At 43.9% G+C, this 27,199-nt stretch overlaps 1 protein-coding gene and 1 non-coding gene across 3 annotated transcripts; one reads left to right on the top strand and one right to left on the bottom strand.

Moving 5' to 3' along the window:
- Window positions 1–4,173: 4,173 nt before the first annotated feature.
- Window positions 4,174–4,334, bottom strand: LOC138074827 (U1 spliceosomal RNA). Its single transcript, XR_011144631.1, has one exon. It is a non-coding gene; the product is annotated as a U1 spliceosomal RNA (small nuclear RNA).
- A 13,715-nt stretch (window positions 4,335–18,049) lies between these two features.
- Window positions 18,050–26,715, top strand: C2H14orf93 (chromosome 2 C14orf93 homolog). Of its 2 annotated transcripts, XM_068965948.1 has the most exons (7): window positions 18,050–18,646; window positions 20,955–21,275; window positions 24,721–24,782; window positions 25,009–25,112; window positions 25,776–25,888; window positions 26,157–26,271; window positions 26,392–26,715. In XM_068965948.1, exons 1-7 carry the CDS (start codon window positions 18,050–18,052, stop codon window positions 26,574–26,576), a joined length of 1,497 nt encoding a protein of 498 aa, XP_068822049.1. In that variant the 3' UTR covers window positions 26,577–26,715. The 2 variants fall into 2 exon arrangements, with proteins under 2 accessions (XP_068822049.1, XP_068822048.1); XM_068965947.1 differs by having other exon boundaries at window positions 26,157–26,715.
- The last annotated feature ends 484 nt before the right edge of the window (window positions 26,716–27,199 follow it).

Genomic DNA, 27,199 nt, shown 5'->3' with positions numbered 1-27,199 from the left:
GTTAAACACAGTCCCACGCCTCTAAGTAGTACCTCCCAAAGAGGGAAAAGTCACAGAAAGGTGGATCAGCCTTCAGTCAGTAGAACCCAACTGCGATCCTCAGCTACCTCGGCTACATCCAAGAGCATCTCTGTAAGGTCTCATATCGTTTTATGGTATCTGGCTTCCTTTTCAGTTAAGCATTTACTCTACTATACATTTTGTTTATTCCTCTATGGCTGGCGTGGTGCAGGCTACTTAGTAGAGATAATATAATGTATTTTCAATGAATAAATGCATAAATGAAGGATTTCACTACAGTATCCTAATGTCAGTGATTCTTACCCCTTCTCAGCACTATGACTCCCTATGTTATTATTGTTCCTCTGAAACATACTATGAAATGGCATTAATTTTTAAAGGAATACAACTTAAAATTACTTGCTTTATGAATCTTTAAAAGATGTTATGCCACCCCCTGCTTGTAAATGACCACAACTGGGGCCATCAGTTCAGTTCAGTTGCTCAGTTGTGTCCAACTCTTTGTGACCCCATGGACTGCAGCATGCCAGGCTTCCCTGTCCTTCACCATCTCCTGGAGCTTGCTCAAACTCATGTCCATTGAGTCAGTGACACCATCCAACCATCTCTTGGATACTATAGAAAGAAGTTTTAAGAAGCATTCTGGCCGATTCCCACCTTGCCTGGCTCCTGCAGTCCTGCTATCTTTCTCTTGAAACTGCAGGATTAGTTGCACACAGAGTACGATCAGCCCCTGAAGAACTGAGCCGTGGGTATAGCTCTGTACATTATCTCCCTTAGTGTATTTTGTTTTATTCTGTTTTTCTCTTCAATCCGTGGACAGAGGCTTAGCCAATATCCAAGCCTGGTTCCTGGGTATCAGGCACCTGAGTGACTTGCTCTTTATAAGGAAAAGACTCCTGGTGAAAGAGAGGAAGTTGTGTCACCAAGCCCCATGCCCAAAAATGGAGACAAGTCACCTTTCTTTGGGTTTTGGTTTCCTTCAAAATCTAGCATTGTACCACTTGTTTTTCTTCCACTGCTTAAACAGAATTCTTTGACACCCTAGGTGGTGTTTATTAACTTGTGCTTTGGAATCTTCTGAAGCGTTATAATGGAGTCCTAAAATAAATCATAGAATCCCAGAGTCCTTGAGACTGTAACCTTGTTTTGAGAAAGGGTTGAATCTAAATGTTGTTGTTCAGTCACTAAGTCGTGTCCAGCTCTTGTAACCCCATGGACTGCTGCACGCCAGGCTTCCCTGTCCATCACCAACTCCCGGAGCTTGCTTAAACTCATGTCCACTGAGTCAGTGATGTCATCCAACCACCTCATCCTCTGTCATCCCCTTCTCCTTATGCCCTCAATCTTTCCCAGCATCAGGGTCTTTTCCAGTGAGTCAGCTCTTTGCATTAGGTGGCCAAAGTATTGGAGCTTCAGCTTCAGCATTAGTCCTTCCAATGAATATTCAGGGTTGACTTCCTTTAAGATTGACTGGTTTGATCTCCTTGCTAAAGCAAAAAAAAAAAAAAAAATATCTATTAAAAAAAATTTTGAAATGCTTGAAAACTTCAGAAAAGTTGAAAGAATATTACAGTGAATACCCACTTATCCTTCACATATGTTCACTAATGTTATTTTGCCATATTTGCTTTATATGTATACATCCATTTACTTATTTTTTCCATTTATTTATTTACTGAATCATTTAAAAGTACAGAGATCATGTTACAGAGATTATGATATTTTACCCCTAAATATGTCTCCTAAGAGCTAAGATATTCCCTTACAAAACTACAATACTGTTATCACACTAAGAAATTTAGATGATCATATTATCTAATATCCTGTCTGTATTCAAATTCACCAACTGTCCCAGTAATGTCCATTATACCTTTTTTTTTTTTCCTGATCCAGAATTTAATCAAGGCTCACACATCACATTTAATTGTCATGTCTTTTCAGTTGCCTTTAATTTGGAATAGGTCATCATATTTGTGTGTGTCTCTTATGACATTTATACTTTGAAGAGCACAGACCATCATATGTCTTGTGCAATCTGGATTTGTCTGAGTCTTTCCTCATGATTAGATTCAGGTCAAACATTTTTAGCAAGAATATTGCCTAGGTGATATTGTATACTTCCCACTGCGCTGCTGCTGAAGGGACATGATGTCAGTTTGTTACATTACTGATGATGCTGAAGTGAGCCTGCTAGGTTTCTTCTTTATAAAGGTACATTTGCCCTTTGTAATTAACTCTCTGAGTAAATGAATAGCAAGTAGAATGATTATTTGAAGTCATGGGAATATCCTATTCTCCCACAGTCTTGAACCCACTGGTTTTAGCATCCACTGATGATCCTTCTTGAATCACGTTTTGCACTGGCAGCTGCAAATGTTGGTTTTTCACATTCTGTCCTTTCTTCTGTCTATATTAGCTGACATTGATCTTTCTTTTCCTCTTCTTCCTTTTACTTTGCATTTATCAATCTTTAATTTGTTATGTTATTGAATTTTAATTTTTTGGTATTTTTTCTTTTTTTGTTTTTACATAGCCTATGTGAAGAACTGACTCATTAGAAAAGACCCTGATGCTGGGAAAGATTGAAGGCAGGAGAAGGGGACAACAGGGGATAAGATGGTCGGATAGCATCACCAACTCAATGGACAGGAGTCTGAACAAGCTCCAGGAGATGGTGAAGGACAGGAAAGCCTGGCGTGCTGCAGTCCACGGGGTCGCAAAGAGCAGGACATGACTGAGTGGCTGAACTGACTGAAAGGAAGACATCCCAGCTGTTTATACTGTTTATTTTGCATTTAACAATTCACCAAATCCATAACTTTTTTCTTTGAAAACCTAATTGACTCTCACTCCTGCTACAACACAACTCCTTTCTTCACTCTTCCTTGAGTACTATGTCCTTCTGCCTGTCCTCCTTCTCTTTTCCTTTGCATTATCTTCCACCTTTCTGTAAACTCTCATTTCTCCAAATCTCAACACTCTCAGACTCTCCCCTCTCCAGTGTCTCTGAGGACACAGTCTCAGCTGACTTTGGGATTTCCTTCTACTTCTGTTCTAAAATGCTTTCCGTGTGCTAATGAATGACTGTCAGAAACAGCTTCCTGGCCTCGTGCCAGGAGAAGCTAGATTTCATTGTATGGAGGGGCCCCTTTGGGATCTCACTAAACAGAAACAGCTTAAAATACTAAAGAGATCTGTTTGATTCAAAGCTAAATAAGTAGCTTTCCCTCAATCGACAAGTCATCTGTGAAGTTTAACGTTTGAAATTTCAAATGCTTTAGAATTTTAAATTGTAATTAGACTAAAACTGTGCATTTTCTCCCTATTCTCATTACCTAAGAGCACAAAAATGGTTTACTTGAACTTTCTACCAAAGATTCCCCTGTGACCATAGCAGGGAAAAAAAGAAAGAAAGAAACTTAAAAAGAAATGACTGGACTGCCTTGGCGGTCCAGTGGTTAAGACTCTGTTTCTACTGCAGGAGGCAAGGTTCAATCCCTGGTCAGGGAACAAAGATCCTGCATGCTGTATGGTGTGGGCAAAAAAGAGAAAATGGTTTTTCCATCTTAACCCTGATCTTTGTAGAAACACACTCATAATTAAAGCTATATCCCAAGGGATGTTGTATGGGGGTTATGAACATTCTATTGATAATCAGAGGGAAGACAGATTTCTCTTTTGTGGACTCAGAACGAGAGCAAAAGAAGATAACATATAGCAAGGCATAGTGGATTGGAATTTAGTCAGAGACTAATGAATGACCAAGAACACAGGCCCTGGAGTCAGAAGACCTGGAATCAAGTTCTGACCCCACCTTTTAATGAGCTCAGTAACCCTGAGGTATATAACACCTTCCCTCTCTAAGTCTTAGTTTTCTCATTAGTAAAAGAGGCAGTATGTTAGTATTTATCTCATGGAAAGTGATGGACAGTGAAGTCGCTCAGTCGTGTCCGACTCTTTGTGACCCCATGGACTGTAGCCTACCAGGCTCCTCCGTCGGTGAGAATTTACAGGCAAGAGTACAGGAGTGGGTTGCCATTTCCTTCTCCAGGGGATCTTCCCAACTCAGGGCTCGAACCCTGGTCTCCCGCATTGCAGGCAGACGCTTTAACCTCTGAGCTACCAGGGAAGCCCCCCCAAAAAATTAACCAGGGGAAAGCGCGAACGCAGTCCTCCACTACCACAAATTATGCAGTTGAGTTTCCTACATTTGGGGAAATCGCAGGGGTCAGCACATCCAGAGTGCAATGGAGAAGCCTCACCCTGGGAAAACCACCTTCGTGATCATGGTATCTCCCCAAACGAAGTAGAGTGACTAGCACCTAGTAAACACTCAACGTTGACTGTAATAATTGTTGTTAACAATTCTGTTTTCCCTTTCTCCTAACATTTTTGAAAATGATCACCTGTACAACTTGAGGATATGAGATATTCTAGTATCTTCCTATCAAATGTTTTCCCAGTGATTTCCTGGCTGGCAGGAAATAATTAATGGAAAACATGGGAAAGGAAACACAGAAAGTCTGTAACCCTTAAGAATATAAGCAAATGCAACCTCATTTTCATATAATAGTCACAGTTGTTGCCTGGGTGGCTGTATAAGCCAGAGTGCTGTTAGGGTGGAAAAAAACCACTTGGAGGCAATAGGCCTTTCTGGTGAGAAGCAAGTCGTATGAAGAACATCCTGGACTTTGAGAACCAACAGGGAATGGAGGAGGCATTTCAGCACTGGGAGGCTGAACAAGACAGCTGACTTGGGGGTCCAGGTCAGTCATCGATTAAGCTATGAGACCTCGTAATAACCTCTCTCTGATCCTCTGTTTCCTATAACATGGGGATGCCAATAACCTGCCTGTTCACTGCTGATACAATCATGTTATCTAATTGCATATATTTCATCTCCCATATTCAGTTTTCTCCAATTATCCTGGCAGTGTCCATTACAGTTTTTTTTTTTTTTCCTGACCCAGATTCAATCAAGGATCACATTTTGCATTTTGTTGTTGTTCAGTCACTAAATCCTGTGTGACTCTTTGCAACCCCATAGACTGCAGCACACCAGGCAGTCTTCCCTGTTCTTCGCTATCTCCTGGATATCTCTTTATTGTCCTTTAATTTAGAACAGTCCCTTCACCTTTGTATGTGACTTCATTACATTGATATTTTAGAAGCATTCAGGCCATTTGTCTTGTAGAATGTTGTGAGGATCAAATCAGATATCAATATTTTTTAAACCTGTACTGTTGAGCCAGTGAGGCATAATGGTTAAGAACTTGGGCTATGGAGCTAGATTTTCTGAATTCATGTTCCAGGTCTATCTCTTACTAGCTCTATAGCCTTAGTCAAATTATTATACCTCTCAGTGTCTTAGTCTCATCCACTGATATAAAATGAGGATAATGAGTACCTCCCCATAACTGTGGAGATTAAATAAGTAAACACATGTAAAGTGTTCATAACAATCCCTGCACAGTAAGTGTTCATTGAACTGTTCCTAAAGAAGGCAAATTCTTGTTGTGGGATCTGAGTTTCAAGATCTGTGTTTAGCTAGGAAAAAAATTCACTCAATTATAAATGACTTTTTTTCGGTGCTTACTAAATGTCTATAATTATACCAGCTGCTGCAGTAAAAAAAAAAAAAATTTTTTTTAATCTCCTGAATGGAAAAAAGTTTAAGAGATAATCCTCAGTTTCCTAGTGTGAAATTACTAAAATATGGGAAACAATCAAGGTAGGGTTAAGTGCTGCTAACCTAAGTAAACATGAAGATCATGCTGATAGAAGAGAGAAGGAAATGGTCTATGTTGATTCAAACAGCTGAAGAATGGATAAAAACTGACTAGTCTTGTTGCAGGGGGGAAGCCAGTTCTGACTCCATGTTGGAAACTATTTCTCTGACTTGCTTTTATTATTATAATAATACTCAATGGTTTGTCTGGAGGATCCTGCCCCTCTGCTTGACTGTAAACTAAAGTGCCTTTGTTCAGCTCAGGGAGAGATAGTTTGTCCCTGCCCACCTGTGAATGGGACTTCCCTGGTGGCTTAGACGGTAAAGCGTCTGTCTATAATTCGGGAGACCTGGGTTCGATCCCTAGGTCGGGAAGATCCCCTAGAGAAGGAAACAGCAATCCACTCCAGTACTATTGCTTGGAAAATCCCATGGACAGAGGAGCCTGGTAGGCTACAGTCCATGGGGTCACAAAGAGTCGGACACGACTGAGCCACTTCACACACACACACACACACACCTGTGAATAGAAGAGATTAACTCACCCCTTCTGAAGGCTGGACATTCCCTTGGAGATGTTTTGCAAGACTGAAGACCCTTTCACTTTACTTCCCCACTGCATCTCCCTCTCTATTCTGTCTTTTGACTTCAGTGCCTCATTGCTTCTCTCTGATCTATAAAACAACCTGGCATCCAGCCCCCAATAAGATGGTTATTTTGAGGTGCTAGCCTACCATCAGTTCTGAATATTCATTGAAAAGACTGATGATGAAGCTGAAGCTCCAATACTTTGGCCACCTGATGCAAAGAACTGACGCACTGGAAAAAAAAACCCTGACCCTGGCAAAGACTGAAGGCAGGAGGAGAAGGGGATGACAGAGGATGAGATGGTTGGATGGCGTCACTGACTTGATGGACATGAGTTTGAGCAAGCTCTGGGAGTTGGTGATGGACAGGGAAGCCTGGCGTGCTGCAGTCCATCGCGTCGCAAAGAATCGGACACGACTGAGCAACTGAACTGAGCGTGCCATCTTCTCGGTGTGCCGGCTACCCAATTAAAGTATCTTCCTCGCCTCAACACCTCCTCTCTCAGATTCATTAGCCTATCGTGCCACGAGCTGAGCGAGCTTGGACTGGGTAACAGTCTGAGAAGACACAGGCATTATTACTCCAGGCAAATGAGACCACGTGAGCAAAGGAATATTACAGAAGTGAAGAAGTCAGAGCTGTGGGAAATAAGTACAAACAGGGGCTTAGGACCTGCAGATCATGAGTGGTTTATAATGTAGGTGTAAGCCACCAGGTCTCCATGCAGGAGCTAAAGGGAGACCATTCTAGGTTCTTGAGAACGCAGTGTTAACCAAACAGATAAAAAAACCGGGGGAGAAGATTGAGCGAAACCACGCCAGAAGTGTAAGGCTACTTTGCCTCTCCCCTGAAGGAGGCCACATACGTGTCTGAAGGTTCATTTAAAGGTGGAAGGGTTAACAACAGACGTGACCCAGAGAGTTCCACCTGGAAATCATGAACTCGCCCCACACACCGGCTGCCTGATGCTTAATCCCACTCTAGAATTTTACTGACTAGTTAACCGAATTTAGCAAACTGTCAGAGAAGGTGCTCGCTTCTGGATTGTTATTTATGCTGGTGATAAGGGCCAGGGTTCACTGATGAAAAAACATCGGAAAGGGTGAGAGGAGGCTGAAAAGTGAAAGGAAGGGGAGAGAGGTAGGGAAGGTGCCAACCAGGTCGCCCAGGTCGGAGCGGAAGGTGGCTGGGGTCGGGGGTCGAGCGGCCCTTAGGGGCCCCCTGGGGCCCGCGCCTCGGGCGCTGCGCGTGTGCTCGCGGGCGGGGCGCCCCGCGGCCGCCAATGGCCAATCCGGGCTGGCGTCCGGGGAGGGGCGGGGCTTGCCGGCTCGGGCTCCGCGAGTCCTCCTTTTTGCACACACACGAATACAAAGAGCCATACGACCTTCGGGTATCCTTTTTCCATTTTTTTTCTCCTTAATCTTGTGTGTGTATTCAAGTTTTTTAAAAAATAGAGATCTGTGGCAGTGCTGGGGTGAGGAAACTGTTGCTAAGGGGAATGTGCGCTTTCCCCCATTTCTTTTTCTGTCTCTCTTCCTCTTTCTTTTTCCTGGTAAAGGTTTTAAATATACCAAGAAGTTGAGAAGCAGGATGGCCGTGTACAACTGTTTCCAGCCAAATTTATAGAGATTTTTTTTCTTTTTGCTATCACATTTTAAGAACTGGTAAATTTTTATAGTAGAGGGATTTTTAAAAATTTAGCCTCTTGGGAAGTAGAGGTTTCTTTTTGAAGCCGGCCGAAGGGATAATGTAAATTTCTGCCACAGGCAACGTCGAAGGAAACAGATTTGAGGCTCCCTCACAGAGCTGTTTGCGTGCGTTTTACACACCCTCTTCCAGAACCAAAACCAAATGGCTTGAATGTGGCAATTGTCCAAGGCCAATAGGTTAAAAATGTTTGTATTTTATAATTGTGACACTCATTTCCCTGGGGGAGGGGTCAAGCCCTTTTTACAATGTGTCTTACCCACATTTTTCATGAAGACTGTGTGTGTGTGTGTGTGTGTGTGTTTTGAAGCAAATAAGTTCGTAAAGATTTATCTTGGGGTTTTGTGCTTTCTGTATATGTACAGTGTGTATATGTGCCGTATCAGATTTTGTTTTTAAAAGCGACTGCCTTTGGCTTTATGTGTGCAAAGCAGTCCCTAGGATGTGGATATTTTTTTTTCCTGTTGTGTTCCCAAATGTGATCCAGACAGGATTTCATGCGCAAACTACAGCCTAGAAGAAATCCTATGCATAGAATTACTTAGGTACTTTGATTCTACGTGCATTTACTGTATTTTCTCCTCTTCTAAAGTATCAGCTTACTGAATAATTAAATAATTGCTAGGGAATATACAGTCCACGTGGCAAATGAGGGTAAGCAATTTATTGACTCTGTGGTTTAAAGCCTTCTTTAGTGACTGTTTTGCCTAAGTGGTTTTGCTTTTTATTGTCTCACGTTCCTAAATGTACAGCTGTGTATATTTTGGCCTTTATGTGTGGTTTGGTTGGTGTGTTCAGAAGGGAAGTTCTCTCTTGGCTTTTTGACAGAAATGGTCGTTTATAGGTTGGGATTTGTTTGAATAACTCCACAGCTGGCAAAATATCAGGAAAATAATCCAGTCAAGTCCAATTCTCTAAAACCGGTCTTGATGGTGATGATGGGGGAGGGGCCAAGAGGAGGCAAAGGCAAATAATACATAGGAGGGATAAGAAATGCATTTGGTTACCATGTTGCGTTTTTTGGAATGAAAAACGTTCTCCCTAAGATAAGCGTCATGGACAGAAGTGTATAAATTAGACGGCAACAGGCTCAGAGAAGTACCTCCAGTTACAGGAGCCATTTTCTCCCTTAATTCTGTTATAGGACCACTGTCTCCTATTAGGAGTCATACGGAAAGCGTATTCAAACCTGTATTGGCAGATTGGAGTGAAAGGATAGAAAATATATGGGGTGATAAGGGAGAAACTAGAATGTCACAAATAGTGACCACGAGATTAAAAAAGGATCTACTGTAGAGTTCAAATTTGAGGACAACAAAACCACTGTACAATGATAATACAGTTCCATCCCCCAGCTTGCGTCCCACTCAGTTTCAAGCTGTATTTAGGACACCTAACAACGGCGATAAAACTATTTGTACAAGTCTTGACATTCACTGTAATGAATGCAGACTGTGTGAGCTCTGGGTTTCTTAGCTGTACTGAGTGCATTTCTATTCCCTAACAATACAAGTTACATCAGTCTCAAACGTGGAGCATTCCACAAGTTTAGACCTGCATATCTGAAATCTAGTCAGTCAAAGTAGCCTTTGTGATGGCAGTAGTGCTGGAATTATTAATGGAATTTTGCTCTTTCTTATTCTTTTCCCCCCTCATTGTACGTCATCACGTATACTTTTTACCTTCTCGGAGAAGACAGCGTTTCCTAGAATGGTACACAGCCCAAGCCCTGTCTTCCTAGGTTAGTTGATTTTTACTAGGAATTTAGGCTTTTAGCCAGTATTCTTGCTTTGAATTTCTGGGTAAGAGAATTCCTCCCACGAATATATCGTTGGCTCGGCCCTCCTACCGAGGCAAAGCAAAGCTAAACTCGGATGATTTTGCTCTGGAATCTGCAGGGCCCGTAGAGATGAACTTGAACTAAGGGCAACTGCTACCTTGCTAGTGTTATCTGAAAAATCTGTAGCTGAGGCCGGCAGGAACGAAAAGCCTTACACCACCAAATTTATGAGGCCGATCTGTAGCCAATGTACCTATAATCGTGTACACGCAGCTCTATGAGCAGCAGGGAACAAAACGGAGTAAACAAACGAACAAAAAATCAAGCTAAAGATGGCGTCTAGCGGCCTTGAAAAAGCCTCGCAGTCGTGTCCCTCCCTAAAGAGGCCCCTCCCCTTCCTGACTTGTTGAGTGATTGTGGATTGCGGCCAGTAACGTCCCCGGCCTTGCTCCGCCCCATCGCCCAACCGCCAATCACCAGGAGCCCGGAGGCGGGGCCTACCCGCGTGCGCGCGCTGGCAGGGTACACGAGCAGACACCGCCTTCTTCCCTGGCAGTGAGCCGGGCGATTCGGCAAAGCCGTGTCGGCTGGAGCGGCTCGAGGGGCACACGCGGTGGGACACCAGTAGGGCAGCCAAAGCTGGACCTCCTCGGGAACTCCCCCGCCATCCTCAGCTCTTTCTTGGCCCCTTGGCAGTTAGCCGCGGTGATCCAGCTAGATCTCCTCGGGTCAGTCGGCTGTCTGCGGCGCTGTGAGGAACACCCCTTCCTCGAGACCCCCAGGGCACTCCGTCTATCCGGGGGCTCAGTGACGGGTCGCCCTGTCCCCTCCGGCCCCAAGGGAAGAGCTCAGCTCTGTTCCCCCTTTGCGCTGCTGCGCTCGCCCTACCTGTAGTTGAAACACTCTCTTCGGAAATGGTTCTGTTTTCCCTGGTGCCCAGTTTGTCATCTTTGACTAATATTTAATCAGATAACATTTACCAAGGGCTCGCTGGGCATACGACGCAACTTTGGGAGCTAGGTTTTCATTTTTCAGTTTCTCCGGAAATGCAGGAAGAGCCGTTTATGTCAGGTATATGGATATGAAAACCTTACAACGGTCATTTTAATCTCACCAAGTTGCATTTTAGCAAATGTAAAGAAAAGAGGCGGTTTAACACTGGGTTAAAAACTCTGGTACTACTATACAAATGTACTTGAAATTTTCGGATTATGTGAAATCCTTTTCTTAACATCTCACTCTGCCCTCTGGGTCCACATCTCTTTTTTACCCCTAAAAAGCAAGGTATTAGATTTTCTTTGTTGGTCTCTATTTGGGTCAGTGTTTCAAAATGTAGAAAAAGACTATTAATGATATTTCCTTACCTGCTCGTGTGTGATAAAGAGCACATCTCTCATACAAGTAGATTTTTTTGAGAAGTTAGACGTTTTTAGTGGATGAGACATTTTATACCTTCAGGTGGAGGAGCAGGGCTGACTGGCACAGTAGGAGGTTTAAGTGGCCATTTTCCTTTTTATTTCTTAAAATGAAGATTATGGTATGAATTGCTATGCTTTCAGTAATCGCATTTAAGGAAGTCCATTGCTGGCATGACCCTGAATGAGTCAAGGGCCCATTATAAAAACATTTATCTTCTGAGTGATACCATAGACTACACATCTATTAGATAGTGAGGAAACTTATTTTTCCTAGTTTGGAGGTGAACTCAGTCATGCAGAAAATTCAAACTCAGAATGGGTTGAAGCAAGCAAGGGAGCTGCCAAGACTATGATATATTTAGTTCTAACAAAAATACATGTGACTTGGGAGGAAATGGATAGTTAAGATTATGGACAGCCTTACCCTGAACTGTCTGTCCAAAGATGAGTTTTCATTCTTTATCCAAATATTTATGAAAAAATATCAAAAGTATTGAAAAGTACATTTTCTAGGCTCCTTTCACATTGTTAAAATTCGACTGATACTGATGAACCCCAAACACAGATTTTATGCACACTTAAGTTTGACAGCTGCTGTCATTTTGTGTTGGCAAGTCATCATAGGATTGAAGATCATTTTCTTAACATTCTAATTCTAAAAGTTAACACAATTTTGCAAAAGGCATATATATTCTTCAGTGATGGTCAGTCTTAGTTCATTCCTCTTTCTTGAACAAAAATGCAAACTTGGTTTTAAAATAAATCAGCAATCTGAAATTGCAAAAGTTGACAGTATTAATGTTTAATAATAATGGTATAGACACTGCTTGGATAATTTATTCCAATTAACCATTGCTTTGCCAAACATTCCATGGATTGCTTCACAGGTTATTGTATTAAACAGTTAGACATTTTGAGAGGTAAAATAAAGATATCAGAATAAAGTTTAGCTATGTCAATAACATTAGCAGAGTTAAAGGGGCTCTGAAACTTTAGTTATGGAAAAAAGCAAGAATGATTATGTTAAGTCTGCAATGTTAGAAGGATTTAATAGGTTATAGCAGCAAATAATGCAGCACTATCTATAATAAAGTTCTCTTATCAGTTTGAATTGTTCATACTGAGGAAGATGTGTAAAAAAAGAATGTTTCATCTTTGTCTTCATTGCTCCATATCAGTGAATCTTTGCCCCTGCATTCATCTTTTTTCTTCTCTGCTGACTCAGAGAACAGCTCACCTGCCTTCCTTCTCACAGTGGGAGGATCCTTGCTAGAAGAAAACCTAAATCCTTTCCTAATATGTTCATCCTTTCCTTTTTCACTGACCTTATTTTTTTCTGCTTTTTAAATATCCTGAGGCTGTAGTGCCCCTTCTGACTTCCTGCTTCCTTCCTTTCATATCTATACTCTAGAAAACTTGACTTCATGTCTTGCCTCCATATTCTCTCCATCAATTTCTCTTTCATCTAATGCATAGTATTACTTCCACTACCAAAAAAAAAAAAAAAGTACTAGTCAGCGCCAGTGACCACAGACAAATAACATGCATTTCCTTAATTTTCATCTTGTTTTAACCATTCTGCTGCACTTGTCACAGTTGACTAGATCCTCTTTCTTGTTATTCTTTTTACTTTGGCGTTCCTAACACTTTATTCCATCTTACTGACCATTCTTTTTTAATGAAGACTCTTCCAAGGATTGGCTCCAAATGCTGTCCTTGGCCCCTGCCAAGGATCTTATACATACTCCTTGGAGAGCTCATTCACTCTCTGAGGTTCAAATATAACCTCCTGCTAAAGTTTCCAAGTCTGCATTCCAGCTCTGACCTTCCTCTTGTTTTTGTTTTTCAGTCCTAGCCAGTTGCTTTCAGAACATTCCATTTAAAGATGCTGCCATCAGTTTGATATTTTAACATGTTATATAAATACACATCTTTTCAAACATGCCAGTGCCACCTCTCAGCTTCCTCATTTGTATCATTCTGTCAGTGTTACCATCTTCTGACCCTTAGGTTTACAGTCTTGAAGTTGTCTTAACCAATCTCTCTATCCCGCAAATTTATTAAGTTAAGAAATAAGATCAGTCCTTCCTCCAGGGTGTTGAACCTTCATATCCACAAATGTTCATTCTTATCACCTCTCTCCAGGATTAAACAGCCTTCTAATCTCTAACTGTTCCACTTTAAGTGTCTAAGACAGAGGTCAGTAAACCTTAGCACATAGTCTTAGTCTGGCATTACACCTGTTTCTGTTGGCCCCATGGGCTAAGAATGGCTTTTATATTTTTTAATATAAATATTAAAATGTAATATTTTGTGACTTCTGTATTAATAAAGTTTTATTGGAACACAGCCATACTTATATTTATGTATCATCAGTGGCCCCTTTGTGCTGCAATGGCAAAGTTGAATGGTTGTGTCAAAAACCACATGGCCGGCAAAGCCTAAATTTCTTTAGTCCTTTCCAGAGAAAGGTTTGCTGACCCCTGACCTAAGAGTTTCCTTAACTTGGTTTTCAAAGCCCACTGTCAGCTCTCTGTACTTTGTATGTAAGCCCTTTTGCTCTTACCTCTCACATGTACCCTGTTAATTCTGTAATGTTTGGTTTTTTTCCTCTCACTCAGCTTGTCTTCTTACCACTGTACCAGTTCATCCTATACCTTGCTCAAGGGTCAGTTGGAGACTTTTCTTTGATAAGACCCCTATCTCACATGATTTCATTCTGTTGATCTTTCTATAATTTTGAACTAACTCAAGATATTTCTATTCTGTACTATATTTTTAGCCACTTGTGTATATTTTGCTTTGTTCTTTAGACTTTTGTTCTCACATGCACTGTAAGCTCCTTGTGTATAGGGACTTTATCTTCCTTTCACTTGAGTACTTGGAGGTGGCAGTCCATTTTGGTGACTCATCCTTTAGCATGGCCTTATATAGATAGAATTTTTAGAGACACTTGTTTATATATATATAACTTGCTCATCTTCTCTAATGAAGATATATGTAGCTAATGATATTAGCATTTTAAATTGGTATCTGGTTAGTAAATATAATTGTGAAATGTTCCTGTAATACCTGCCAAGCCCAGTTTCCTTATCTTTTTATTCAGGGTCTTAGAGGTTATTTGGGAGACTCTAGCAGGACCCAGGGAAACTAAATCAGAAATGATGTCCATAGATACCGCAAAAGAGTTATTTGAATGCCTGCTGTGCTACACTGCACTGTACCAGGTTTTTATAGACAGATTGATTCAAGAAAACACGTATTTGTTGCCCTGAATGTGGCATTCTAAAATGGATGAAGTTAGGTAATACCCAAAGTTGAAAAACAGAAAGAAACTGAGGGACAGAATTGTAGAGCGGGTTAGTGTCATGATATTTTATGCAACACAAATATGAAAATATATTTAGCACATTAAAAACGAGCAGAGTTGGGAATTCCCTGGTGGTCCAGTGGTTAGGACTCCGAGCCTCCACTGCAGGGGGCACAGGTTCCATCCCTGGTTGGGGAACTAAGATCTTATATGTAGCACAGTCAAATAAATAAGTAAACAAAATTAAAAATGAGTAAAGTTGAACAGTATCGTTAGTCTAAAGCCAGGTCATGATAGCAAGTAGTTACAAATACTGTTTTCTCAATTACCTTTCTAATTTGCATCATAAAAGGTTTTGTACTGATAAAAGGCAACTTTGTAGACTTGAATTCATTTCTTAAAAATTTGGTATTGAATTTAGAGGGGAAGCTCCCCAAATTCTATTTCAAGCCATTGGCTTTTTTTCTTCTAAATGAAGACATCAGCATGGATGTTTGAGATAGGAACACAAAATGTTTCAGGAATCCAGCTGTTATGTGTGGAGCACTGACTATGTGCCAGCACTCTGTTGGTGGCTTTATATATATTATAAATAATCTTCACAAAAACACTCAAAGTGGGCAGAGTGGAGGTAGATAGCCCCAGAGAACGCTGAGGCCCAAGTTCAAATAGCCCTTAAGTGGTACCGCATGATGAGAACCCTATTTTTTATTTTATTTACTTATTTATTACTCCCATCTCAGTGCTGTTTTGGGAAGATGACCTAAGAAAGACCATTTAAAGGGACAGAAGGGCTTGAGGCAGGTACAAGGCCAGCAGGGGAGAAGGCCTCCTGCAAGAAAGAGTATCTGGGGCAAGAGTGTAGAAGTTGTCAGTTTGATCCCAGGAAGGATACCTACCCAGAGTCCCAACCTGATGCACCTTAGTTTAAAAAAAAATTTTTTTTAAATTAAGGTTTATCTGATGTACAATATTATAGGTTACAAGTATATAATACAGTGGTACAGTTTTTAAAAGTTGTACTCCATTTATAGTTGTTATAAAAACTTTAGCTATGTTCCCTGTAAAGTACATTCTTGTAGCTTAGGCTTCTCAGGCCCTGCAGTGGTAAAGAATCTGCCTGCCAATGTAGGAGACTCAGATCTGATCCCTGGGTCAGGAAGATCCCCTGGAGTAGGAAATGGCAGCCCAGCCCAGTATTTTTGCCTGGAAAATGCCATGGACAGTGGAGCCTGGCATAGTCCATGGAGTTTCAAAGAGTTGGACGTGACTGAGTACACACATACACACATATCCTTATAGCTTATTTTATACATTACTGATTTATTAAATTTGGGGGGGGTATATTCCCTGGTGGTCCAGTGATTATGACTCTGTGTGCTGTCACTGCCCAGGGCCTGGGTTCAATCCCTGATTGGGGAACTAAAATCCCACAAGCCGAGTGGTGCTGCCAAAAAAACTTTTTTTAACTGAATTATAGTTGATGTAAAATATTACATAAGTGGCAGGTCTTAATTTCTTACTGTACAAATCCTAAACCCAAGTGAGCGATCATTTGTGTATTATCATTTACATAACTTTCTTTTTCTTACAGCACCCACGTTTCAGGTTAAACTCTTTGCATGATGTTGGTTTTAAAAAAGTTAAAACCCCACAGGAGCTTGTAGGCCCTTATTTAGGAAGGAAAAGGATATATTAATGATTCATTCATAATTGACTTGGGAATTGCTTAGTGAGTTCCTTTAACCTTTAGTTTTTTAGGTTTAGCTCTGCTTTCCAGTGACTCTAATGACAGAGAAGCAGTAAATGGATTTGAGTTAACGTTATTTCAAGAAGTGAATATCTAGCACAGAAAAGCATTTCTTCGATATAAAGGGTAGAAAGAGCAAATTAAAGACTATTTTTTAATAACCAAATGTAATTAAAATGCATTGTCAGATTTACATTTTAGTACCTCAGAGGCATTGATATTGCCCGTTTCTGAAATGAGATTGCTGATTCAAAAAAAAATAAAACCCCAAATTTCTGTATGTGGAAAATTCTAACCTCCTCCTCTCCTTTTAATTGTGGTGTTATGATATAATTTACAGGGTAAGATAGAAATGTATCTCTTGAGGAAATTGTAAACATAAGATTTTGTCACTTAGGGAGCTTCAGGCAGAAAGATTCTTTTTTTCTATAATCAAGTGTCATTTAGAAAATGACAATATGAAGTTCCTTGGAGTGTTCTCAGTGGTACAAACCCTCCCACACTTTTTTTCTTCTTTTTCTCCTGGAGTAGTTTAGTCGCTTAACTACAGTAATTCAGAGGAGAGGCAGTTTGGTTTATCATTGATATTCTGATCTCTCTTTTTGGGGGCTGGTTGTGTGGGCAGAGTGGCAGCATGGAGCTACTTAGAAACTCCCGTTCAGCTCTGTCGCTCCCTTAAGCAGCATGAGAAGTGGAGATGAGGGGCCCTGGAGGTGATTTTTCTGGGCTTCCAGCTGGAGCATTCAGAACAGTTAGCTTCAATTGCAGAGGCTGGAGGCCCAGGTGTACAAAGTGTGAGAGTAGGGGTCTCTGCAGCCCTGGTTAGGGAAGCTCAGTGCTCCCATCCAGGTTTTCCTTTCATTCCCCTGCCCATCTCCAGAGCATTAATGATATAATAGTGTGAGGTTGGCAGCGTCTTGGGGGCTGCACTGATTGGCCTCCTCCTTATTTAGGAGTCTTATTCTGCATCTGTATGCAAATTATAGAGACCGTAGAATCATCATTCTTTATGTCAACGAAAAGTGGTATCAGTTTAAGAAAAAAAATCACACGCACACTAGATTGAAAGTAGCAATAACTGGTTTCTGCTGTCTTCCCTGACCTTGAAAAAGATATATAAGTTCTCTGCATGTCTCTTCTCTGGCCCTGGGTTAATATGTGTTTCCTAGAGCTGTTGTGTGAATGAGATTAACCTACGTGAAGTGTTCTGAACTCCTTAAGGAATGATGTCAAAGCAATAAAATGCAATACTGTTATTAGAGCCAAGATAGAGAGGCGGAGGAGACAGATCTACATTTTCTTCCTTAATCTTCTAATCTTTCCAGATGCCCGTGGGTCCTTTAGAGTCTCCTCTCTGTACCTTAGTTTTGGACTGGTGGGGGGTTTCATGCCTTCCACCCTCTGAAACCGAGTTCCTCGGGAAGGCCTTCGAACGCCCACCCTATGGGGAAGGGGTGAGGGTGACCCCCCAGTGTGTGGGACTAGGGCAGCCCAGGATCTGCACAGAGAAGGCCCTCTCCACTCTGCAGGACAAGAAGAGGCAGCCATGGTCTGTGTGCGCCTTCACGGCTAGCCCACTGCCCCTTCAGAGAACCCAACCCCGGGTGCCCAGGCTCCTCTGACCACCCTCCATGAGGAAGGAAAGTGAATCCAGAGAGGCCAGCGCTTCCTGCGGTCCGGTCGGCTGGGGACACTTTTGGAGCAGTCCAGCAGTGTGAGCACTGCCCTTCCCGCCTCGACAACCATGTCCTTCAGCGCCACCATTCTCTTCTCCCCTCCCAGTGGCAGCGAGGCCAGATGCTGCTGCTGTGCGTGTAAGAACGAGACAAGCGGGGCCAGCTCAGGCTGTCAGGGTGGGAATCCTCCCAGCACCCCGATCACGGTGACGGGACACGGCCTGGCCGTCCAGAGCTCCGAGCAGCTCCTGCATATTATCTACCAGCGGGTGGATAAGGCCGTGGGTCTGGCTGAGGCAGCGCTGAGTCTCGCCAGGGCCAACAACGAATTGTTAAAACGACTCCAGGAGGAAGTGGGTGAGCTGAGGCAAGGGAAGGTGCCCGCCGCGGATGAAGACAGGGAGAGTCGGGCACACGGCTCCCCGCTGGAGGAGCCCGGGCCCCTCAAGGAGAGCCCCGGGGAGGCCAGCCGGGCCGTGCCGGCTGCGGAGGAGGAGTGTGACAGTGTGGGCAGTGGCGTGCAGGTGGTGATCGAGGAGCTGCGGCAGCTGGGAGCGGCCTCGGCTGGGGGGCCCGGACCCTTGGGCTTCCCCGCAGCTCAGAGAGATGTGCGGCTCCCGGGATGCGCCCTGACTGCTGGCGAGGGGGCCCCGATGCTCAACCCTGTGAGTACACAGCACAGGACCGGAGCCGAGCTGCTCCCTTGTGCCCTTCCTGGCCTTCCTCTCTTTCTCTCTCTTCTCTCCGTCCTTCAGCCTTTCTTTTGGTGCCATCAGTGATGAACAGCAGGGTACCGAGTTTCCTTTGTCGTCAGAGAGAGTGAGCCCTCCTGTTTTTTCCTGACCCCGTGGCCTTTCTGGTAGAAGGCCATTGCTGGCATGAGTGGCATCGGGGCTGCCCTGCCCTCCCACTCTGTCGCGCCGCATGGCACCTTCTCCACAGCTGCCTGACAGCTCCATGGGCTCTGCCTCTCCTGGCGAGGATGCCTGCCATGCACAGACGACTCATTCATATTTGATCATGGGCCCTCTGCTTGCCAAGAGGAATTCAGGACTAGGAGAGAGATGAGGATGTGAGGAGAGAGAGGCAGAGGCGGGGAGGGAGAGCAGGGAATGAGGGAGGGAAAGGGCAAAGCTGGTAGCAGACAGGTGCAAGAAGGGAAAGAGGCCATTGGAAATGAAGGGTTCAGAGAGGAGAAAAAGTGGAGAAAAAGAGCAGAGGAGAACGATGAACCTAAGCGGAAGAAGAACTGATGCAAGGGAGAGAATATGAGGTAAGGTAGGAGGGAGGTAGAGGAAAGGAAATAAAATGAGGAAAAATGGGCAGTTGAGAGTTTACCTAAGAGGATAATAACACGTACGGAGGAAGAGGGAAGCCAACGGGCCTGTTTTGTGAGCCGGAAAAGACATACAAATACACTGATATTTCAGCTTCTTTACTGCTCAGGGCCATATGAGCAGGGAAATCCTGGCTGAGGAGAGTAAAAACTGAAGAATGTCACATGGAAGTCTGGAAAGGAGATGGAGCAACTCTAGAGATCTCAGATGTGAAGCTAACAGATGTGTTGCCACTTGAGAGACAGTGGGAGGTCTGTCAGCTCCCACTCACCCTCTCCACCGCGTCCTCCTTCTGCCCTCTGTCTTTTCCTCCACCCGCCACGACAAGGCCCAGGCACCCAGGAAAGAGTAGAGCAGAACAGGGGGGCTGAGACTCCGAGCCCATCTGCTGGCTCTGAGGAATGAAGGCCGCCTCCAGGATCATAGTGCAACCGGTCACTGCTCCACCAAGGCCTAGCCGCATGGGTGGGTGATGGCCCCGAGGCTTGCCCGTCTGCCTGGCCAGGGACTATCCTTGGTTTGGGGGTGTCAGAGGAGCTGCTGGGAAGGTGTGAGGAGGCAGAGAGGCACCAGGCCCGGCAGTGCCCTGAGCTGTGGTTCTTTCTGGCAGGGAAGGCTTCCAAGCCGACAGGATGGAATTAGATTTCACAGCACAGAAAGCAGCTCACAGGTCTATAAATCTCAGCCTCCTCCCCCGCTTCTTTCTGTGTTTTTTCCCCCACTTTCACTGTTTTGTTTTCCTGGCTGCAGAAATCCCCCTCCTTTCTTCTCTCCCTCTCTCCCTTCCTCCCTCCTTCCTTCCCCTACCCTGTGTGTCCTTGAGTGAGGGCACAGGCAGGCAAGCGGATGGCAGGGCAGCGACTGTCAGATGTAGCCAGGGCAGGATCAAGGTGAGGGCACCTGCTGGCCCTGCAAAGGGAAGAGGGCAGGGGATGGGGAGGGGGAAAGCAGTACCAGCCTCTCTAGAGGTTTCTGACTATATCTACCTCCTTTGCTCCCATTTTTTTATTTCTCCTTCTTGTTATTTTATTTTCTCACTCCTCTTGCCTGGTTTTCTTATCACTTTCTCACTCAATCCCTTTCAGGCAAAACACCTAGCTACCTTACCTGTACTCAGGTGCAAAGCATAAATGACTACTCACAAATAGAGCATCAGAAACATGCCTTGTCCTTACAATCAGTCCTGTGGTAATGACCCAACATGAGAGGCCCCGTTGAGTGAAAGTTGCTCAGTTGTGTCTGACTCTTTGTGACCCCATGGATTCTAGCCCACCAGGCTCCTCTGTCCATGGGATTTCCCAGGCAAGAATACTGGAGTGGGTAGCCATTCCCTTCTCCAGAGGACCTTCCTAACCCAAGGATGGAACTGAGGTCTCCTGCATTGCAGGCAGATTCTTTACTGTTTGAGCCACCAGGGAAGCCCAAGAGGCCCTGTATCTGCAAGAAATATTTGCCCCACGCACCCCCCAGAGTCCCAGAGAAACAAGCCATGAACCACTGAAGACTGGGCTAGATTCCTCCCTGTTCCCCACTCCCTGTTCATCATACTTACCAGTGAATGATGGTTGACCAGGTTCCTACAAGCCTGGCTGGGTAATAGGGTTGTTTTTTTTTTTTTTTTTCCGTATGTTCTTAGCTGGTGGATGATTACGTGGCCTCTGAAGGTGCAGTGCAGCGGGTGCTGGTGCCTGCTTATGCCAAGCAGCTTTCACCAGTCACACAACTGGCAATCCAGCGGGCAACCTCAGAGACCGGGCCAGAAAATGGAACCAAGCTGCCGCCACCCCGCCCTGAGGACATGCTCAGTGCTGCTGCCGCCCTGGAAGGGCCTTCGGAAGAGTCAGGCCCTGGGGGAACTGGGGAGCTGAGACAGTCTCTAGGGTTCGCTGCTTCCCCATGCAGGACCAGAGGGAGTGGGCAGAAGAACTCCAGACGCAAGCGGGATCTGGTCCTCTCTGTGAGTGAGCTCAATTTCTATACATTTTTCTTCAGTTTGGAGAGATAAGTGAAGAGTGAAATGTGGGTTGCTTTTAAACGTCCCATGTGGAATGAATGGTATCCTAAAGCCTGCTGGAGTGGGAAGGGCAAGAAGGGACAGACTGTTCCCTAGCCCCAGGGACAGACAGTCCCTTTGCTATCAGTGGAACTTGTTGTTTAGGCTTTTCCGGATAGATTGATATCTTCCATTTAAAGATAAGGGAATTATATCATGTCTCCTGGTGATCTCATAATTCTGATGGGAAGATCTTTATGGGGTTCAGCAAATTGACTGCAGCAGGATAGCACTAGAAACTGCCTGCAAATAATCAGTGTTCAGGGCAAGCAGCAAGGGGCCCCTTGGGCAGCAAGGCCAAGGTGTCCTGAGGTGGTCCCATACCCCAAAGATGCAGAGGACCACTAGACACTCAGCTCAAGGATAAAGGTTAGAAGAGTCTGGTGATTCTCAGAGCTCTTGGCAGGGAAGGTACTGGCCTGAATCAGTTCTGCCTGAAACCTTACAGTGGCTTGGAGTCCTAGTGCATCCCTAAACATCCTACAATCTGATAGGATCCCCCGCCCCCACCTCTGTTATCCAGCGTCATTAGAGTCAAGGTTAAGAAACCCTGTTCTAGGATGACTACAGACCTTTGGATCAGCTCTGTCATCCAAGACATCTTTCTAATGGAGACTGTAATGGGTCTCCAGCCTCTGGATAATAGCTTATGAGGGAAACTGAGAGTTCTGGTCAAGGGTGATGGTCACCACTGACAGCCAGTGAAATCTCATCAGAGTATAGAACCCATTTCTCCTGTTACAGCCTCAGTAAAGATTGAAAGTGGCTGACTACCATTTATACTTCCTTTATTTATATTACTTCTTTCTCCTTTTTTCTACGAGATCCTACTCTTATTCTTTCTTTCGTTTTTACATTGATAGATTCTTTTTTTTCCCCTTCCAGAAGACACCATTCATAATCAGTATCAACTGATTTCTAACCTTTATTTCAGATTTTGGTTACATTTAATGATATGTCACTTATCAAGAATGGGGAGTAGGTTTAGTTTCTGTCATGGATTTCTAATCCAACAGGACACTGTTGTTGCGAGTGACAGAAATAGAGGCTTATACCTGGAAGTACCTTTCAAGAGAATTCCCCCAGATTCTTAGTGTTTAAATCAGAATATATGTGTGATAATTACAATTTGCATAAAATCAGGATTTTTTTTTGGTTAGTTCTATTCCTCTTGTGCCTACTGCCTACAGTGAGAGGTCTAGTGGTGAGGCTGGGCTTCTTCGTGCTCTTTGGAGAGCTTGGCACAGTGCCTTCTGGGAAGCATGCTCAGCCATCATGCTCGGTGTTGTACGATGGGAAGAGGGGCAAGTGGACCAGTCAGGGAGTCTTGCTGCCCATCACAGAGAAAGATATAAAATGTTCTTGTGTGAGTCTGTGGGTTCAGAGGGAGAGGGATGGTTGCAGATCTTCACTGTCCCAACCTTTAGCTCTGGAAAGGAATCCGAGAGGCATTTCTCCAATCTGTTGAGGCTGCTGGGGGTTGCTGCTCTGCCAGGGATCCAAAAGGCCCAAATCAGAACCTTAATTCCTTGGACTGCTGCAGATCCAGCCACCCATTGGAGAAATTATTTATTTTTAGCTTGCTCAGGAGGCAGGTGAGCCAGCATCCTTTAGTCTTAACACTTATTATTGGCTAGAGTATTTTCCCTTTTCACTTCAAGCTTGGTTTGATTTTTATCAGCTGATCTCTTCCAAGTCAATTGAATTGGAAAGCTATGCAACTCCTCCCCCATCTTTTTTCTTTTTTTGCAACTCTTTCAAATTCTTTCTGAAGCATTCACCCATTCCCTTGTGATTTCTCAAGTCTGGACTTCTAAAAGGTAAAATAACTATATCAGATATAAAGCTAGTACAACTCTTTTTTTTATAGAGTGGAGAACCTAGTCATAAAGAGTTAACAGTAATTTCCTAAGTTGATATGGTGAGTCAGCCATAGGAGTAAGAGGTGAAATTGGGCATTTCTGAATACGAAGCTGAAATCCTGAGATCAGCATCCCATCAGTTTGGGACTGGGTAATTTCCATTGACTAAAGGACCTTGGGATGAAAATATAATCAGAAACAGCAAAACTAAATTTAATAGGAGGAAATGTAAAATCCTGCATTAGAGTACAAAAAAAAAAAAACAAAAACAGTTGGAGAAGGGTGGAAATAGTATCTGTGTGAAAAATGGACTTGAGCTGATTACAGGCTCACTATGAATGGACCCTGTGGCACTGAGTAGCGATGGGGTTGCTAAGAAAGGTAACAGCATCTTGGGGTTTCATTCCTAGAAGTATAGAGTTCTCCTCAGGGAAGTAATGCTCCCTTTGGCCAGACTTCAGTGGATGAGTTCGATTCAGTTTCAGGTGCCATGTTGTAAGAGGAACACTGGCAAACCAAAGCATCATAGTTTCATGAGGAGTCTGTCTGGCAACTATGTCATGAGGACTGGTTGAAGGACTTGGTGTTTAGACCAGATAAGAGGAGACCTCGGGAGAGCATGGAAGCTGTCTTCAAATACTTGAGGTGCTATTAGGGCAAAACTGGGTTCAGATTTTGGAGTATCTAAGGCAATTTTTTTTTTTTTTTTAACAATTGGAGATGTTCCTAGTAGCTGAGTCAAAAACTAGTGAGAACCCATCATTAAAGGTATATAAGCAAAGCTGAAAGATAGCCTGTTTAATGATGTAAACGGATGGTTGGGTGACAGTGTCTCCAAGTTCCCTTTCATTTCACATTTCTGTTATTTCAGGTTTGTGTTTTTTGGACCATGATATGAGGATCCCTGGGATTTGTTGTAATGTGCAAAGAGATACCTGGGACATTTTCCTGGGTTACCAATTTTACTAGAAGATTTTGGAAGACATTTTCATGTTAAGAGAAATACAAAATGGCAAACCACTTCAGGATTCTTGCCTGGAGAATTCCACAGACAGAGGAGTCTGGCAGGCTGCAGTCCATGGGGTTACAAAGAATCAGACAGGACTGAGCTACTGACTGACTAAAGGGGCTTCAAGAAATGTCTATTTGAAGTAGCCCTGTTGTATATTTGCTCTCTCCTTGCTATTAGAAGTATGTTTGTGGAAATGTTTGAAAACCTGTATTCTAGTAATCATACTCCCTGAGAGCAAGAGTAAGACCCAGAATAATTCTGAAGGCTCCACATAAATTAAATGAAAAGGAAAAAAGTGGGGAGGGGGTGTCCATTAGAGACACTAATGTGGGTAGGCTCTCTGGCTAAAAAAGGGCATCAACAGAAAATGGTACCTAGGCTATGGGCAAGATTCATGCAGAAAACCCCATAGGGACCAGAGAAGGGTTTCATATTTGTTCCTGGCTTGATTCTGTGTTTTGTTTGTTTCCCCTAGAAATTGGTCCATAATGTGCATAACCACATAACCAATGACAAGAGATTCAATGGGTCTGAAAGGTATGATCCTCTTGAGGGAAAAGATCATAAGGAACTTTGCCAAGGAGAGGGAAGCAGAGGGGGGCTGCTCCAATATAATAGTTAGGCTAGGGCTTCCACCTCACCATTGCCCTTTGTGTCATGTCTTAGGCCATGGGGGACTTTCCCACAAAGCTGATTAATCAAGGAATCTCTGTCTAGCTTTTAAAATGCTGACTGTCTTATTTAGTTTCTTCTCTTGTGGCAGCATCAAGTCCTCTTGGAATATTTCCGTAGTGAAGTTCCTTCTGGAAAAGCTCAAGCAAGAACTGGTAACAAGTCCCCACAATTATACTGACAAGGAGCTGAAAGGTGAGAAAGACTGAGTTAACTTGCACCCCAGCCTTTCTTCATGCCCAGTTCCTGACCAGAGGAGAAGAGGCCTATGGAGATGATTTAGGTGGTTTTGAAACTAGTGGACTTAAAAAATTGGTTTTGGCTATTTTTTCACCTAGGATTGTCTTTTCATTCCCCTACTCAGTCTGAAATGAAAATGGGAGAAGGAAGGGGCCAGAACACCATCATGCATGATGCTTATACAGAGCCCGAGTCTCGGGTATTATGAAAAGGAGGTTAGAATCAGGCCTCCCCTTTTGTCCCTACGTATCACGTCCTGCGTTTCCTACTTCTCGTGCCCTTCTGTTATCTGTCTGTAGCATTAAGAAAGCGTCTGCTGAAAAAGTACTTGGGATCTGCCGTCAGCCGAGTAGAATGGGGTAGGTCTGACTGTGGTTGGGGAAGGGGAGTTGCAGAAGCCTCAAAGTTGTCCTTTTATAGTGAGAGGAGTTCCTGTTAGAGATGCAGAGGAGCAGAGAGAGCTACACCAGAGAGGAAGGAATAGATGCTGATGGATGTGCCCAGAAAGCCCATTGTGCAAAAGTGGTTCTCCCCTCTTCCACCTGGTAGTGTTACAGCAAAAATAAAAGGGGCTGAGGACCCCTGCTTTCTGCTGCCTCCCTTCTCCCTCCCCACCAGGAGCCTGTGTAGCCTACTTCCTTACTAAGAGGCGTGAGTATCGCAACTCCTTAAACCCCTTTAAAGGCCTGAAGGAGAAAGAGGAGAAGAAACTTCGAAGTCGCAGATACCGGGTAGGTTTCTAGGCTTTCCTTTCAGAAAAGATGCTAAACTCTAAACGCTAATAAGCCACAGTGGGAGGGTGTGGCCTCTGAGAACAGGATTGAGTGGAGGAGAAGGAAGACAGGAGCCAATTCTCTAAGGTCTGATTTGGGTTCTCTTGGGAATTTAGTTCTCTCAGGCACAGATTTTTCACAGCTTTCCTCCTACCCAAACCCCTTCCCCAAACCTAACGTGTGGTTTGTTGCTCTTCCTAATCTCTGTCCTGGGCTCCTACCTTAGCTTTTTGCCAACCGATCCAGCATCATGAGGCATTTTGGCCCTGAGGACCAACGTCTATGGAAGGATGTGACAGAGGAGCTGATGTCAGATGAAGAGGACAGTCTTAATGAGCCAGGTGTCTGGGTGGCCCGGCCTCCCCGTTTCCGGGCCCAGCGCCTCACGCAGCTCTGCTACCACCTGGATGCCAACTCTAAGCATGGCACCAAAGCCAACCGTGTATATGGGCCTCCCTCAGACCGTTTGCCTTCTGCTGAGGCCCAGCTTCTTCCACCGGAACTTTATAATCCTAATTTCCAAGAAGAGGAGGATGAGGGAGGTGATGAGAATGGCCCTGTCTCCCCATCTTTTGACCAAGCCCACAAAACCTGCTGCCCTGACTTGAACTCATTCATTGAAATCAAGGTGGAAAAGGATGAGTGAGATCTAAAAGCAAGAATAACTCTGGCATCTGCCAAACCCCATGTCCCTGAACGGGGTGGCCACAGGGCTTCCCAAAATAATGAGATGTCCTCTGCAGTCTGAGGAAGCAAACCCGCTTCTCTTAACACAGTCTCCACTGGAAGTAGAAGCTAGCAGCTCTGGTGGGATAAAAGGACTTATTTTCATGGGGAAAAAACACCCCCAACTGTGAATGGCAAGCCAGAAAATGCTTATTCCTAAGCATAAACAGTGCCTCGGAGGAGCCTAGGATGAGAAAAGGAGGAGTATGGGTCAAAGAAACAGGCCTTCTTGACATGTGCCCTGGTCTCTGAGTTGTTTTTTCTGCTAGTTTCACTCAAAGCTCTGGGAAGTAAGTGGCCCTGGTGGTAGCTTCGACTTCCCCCGATTGCTGGTCTTGCTCTGCAGTGGAGGCAGCACAGCGCCAGGCCGGGGTAATACTCCCACCTGGTGGACAGTCTCAGTCATGGACTTGATGCTTCTGAGCAGAGCACAAGCTCCGCGCCTATTTGGGAGTTGGGATCTAGAAGTAATAGCTATTGTTTATTCAGTTATATAAGGAAGCATTTATTATTCCTGCCTTACACATGAGGAAATTAAGGTTT

The sequence above is a fragment of the Capricornis sumatraensis genome, chromosome 2, assembly GCF_032405125.1.
Source record: "Capricornis sumatraensis isolate serow.1 chromosome 2, serow.2, whole genome shotgun sequence".
NCBI lineage: Eukaryota > Metazoa > Chordata > Mammalia > Artiodactyla > Bovidae > Capricornis > Capricornis sumatraensis.
Note: the sequence above shows the minus strand (reverse complement) of the source record. Positions and strands in the feature narration are given on the sequence as shown.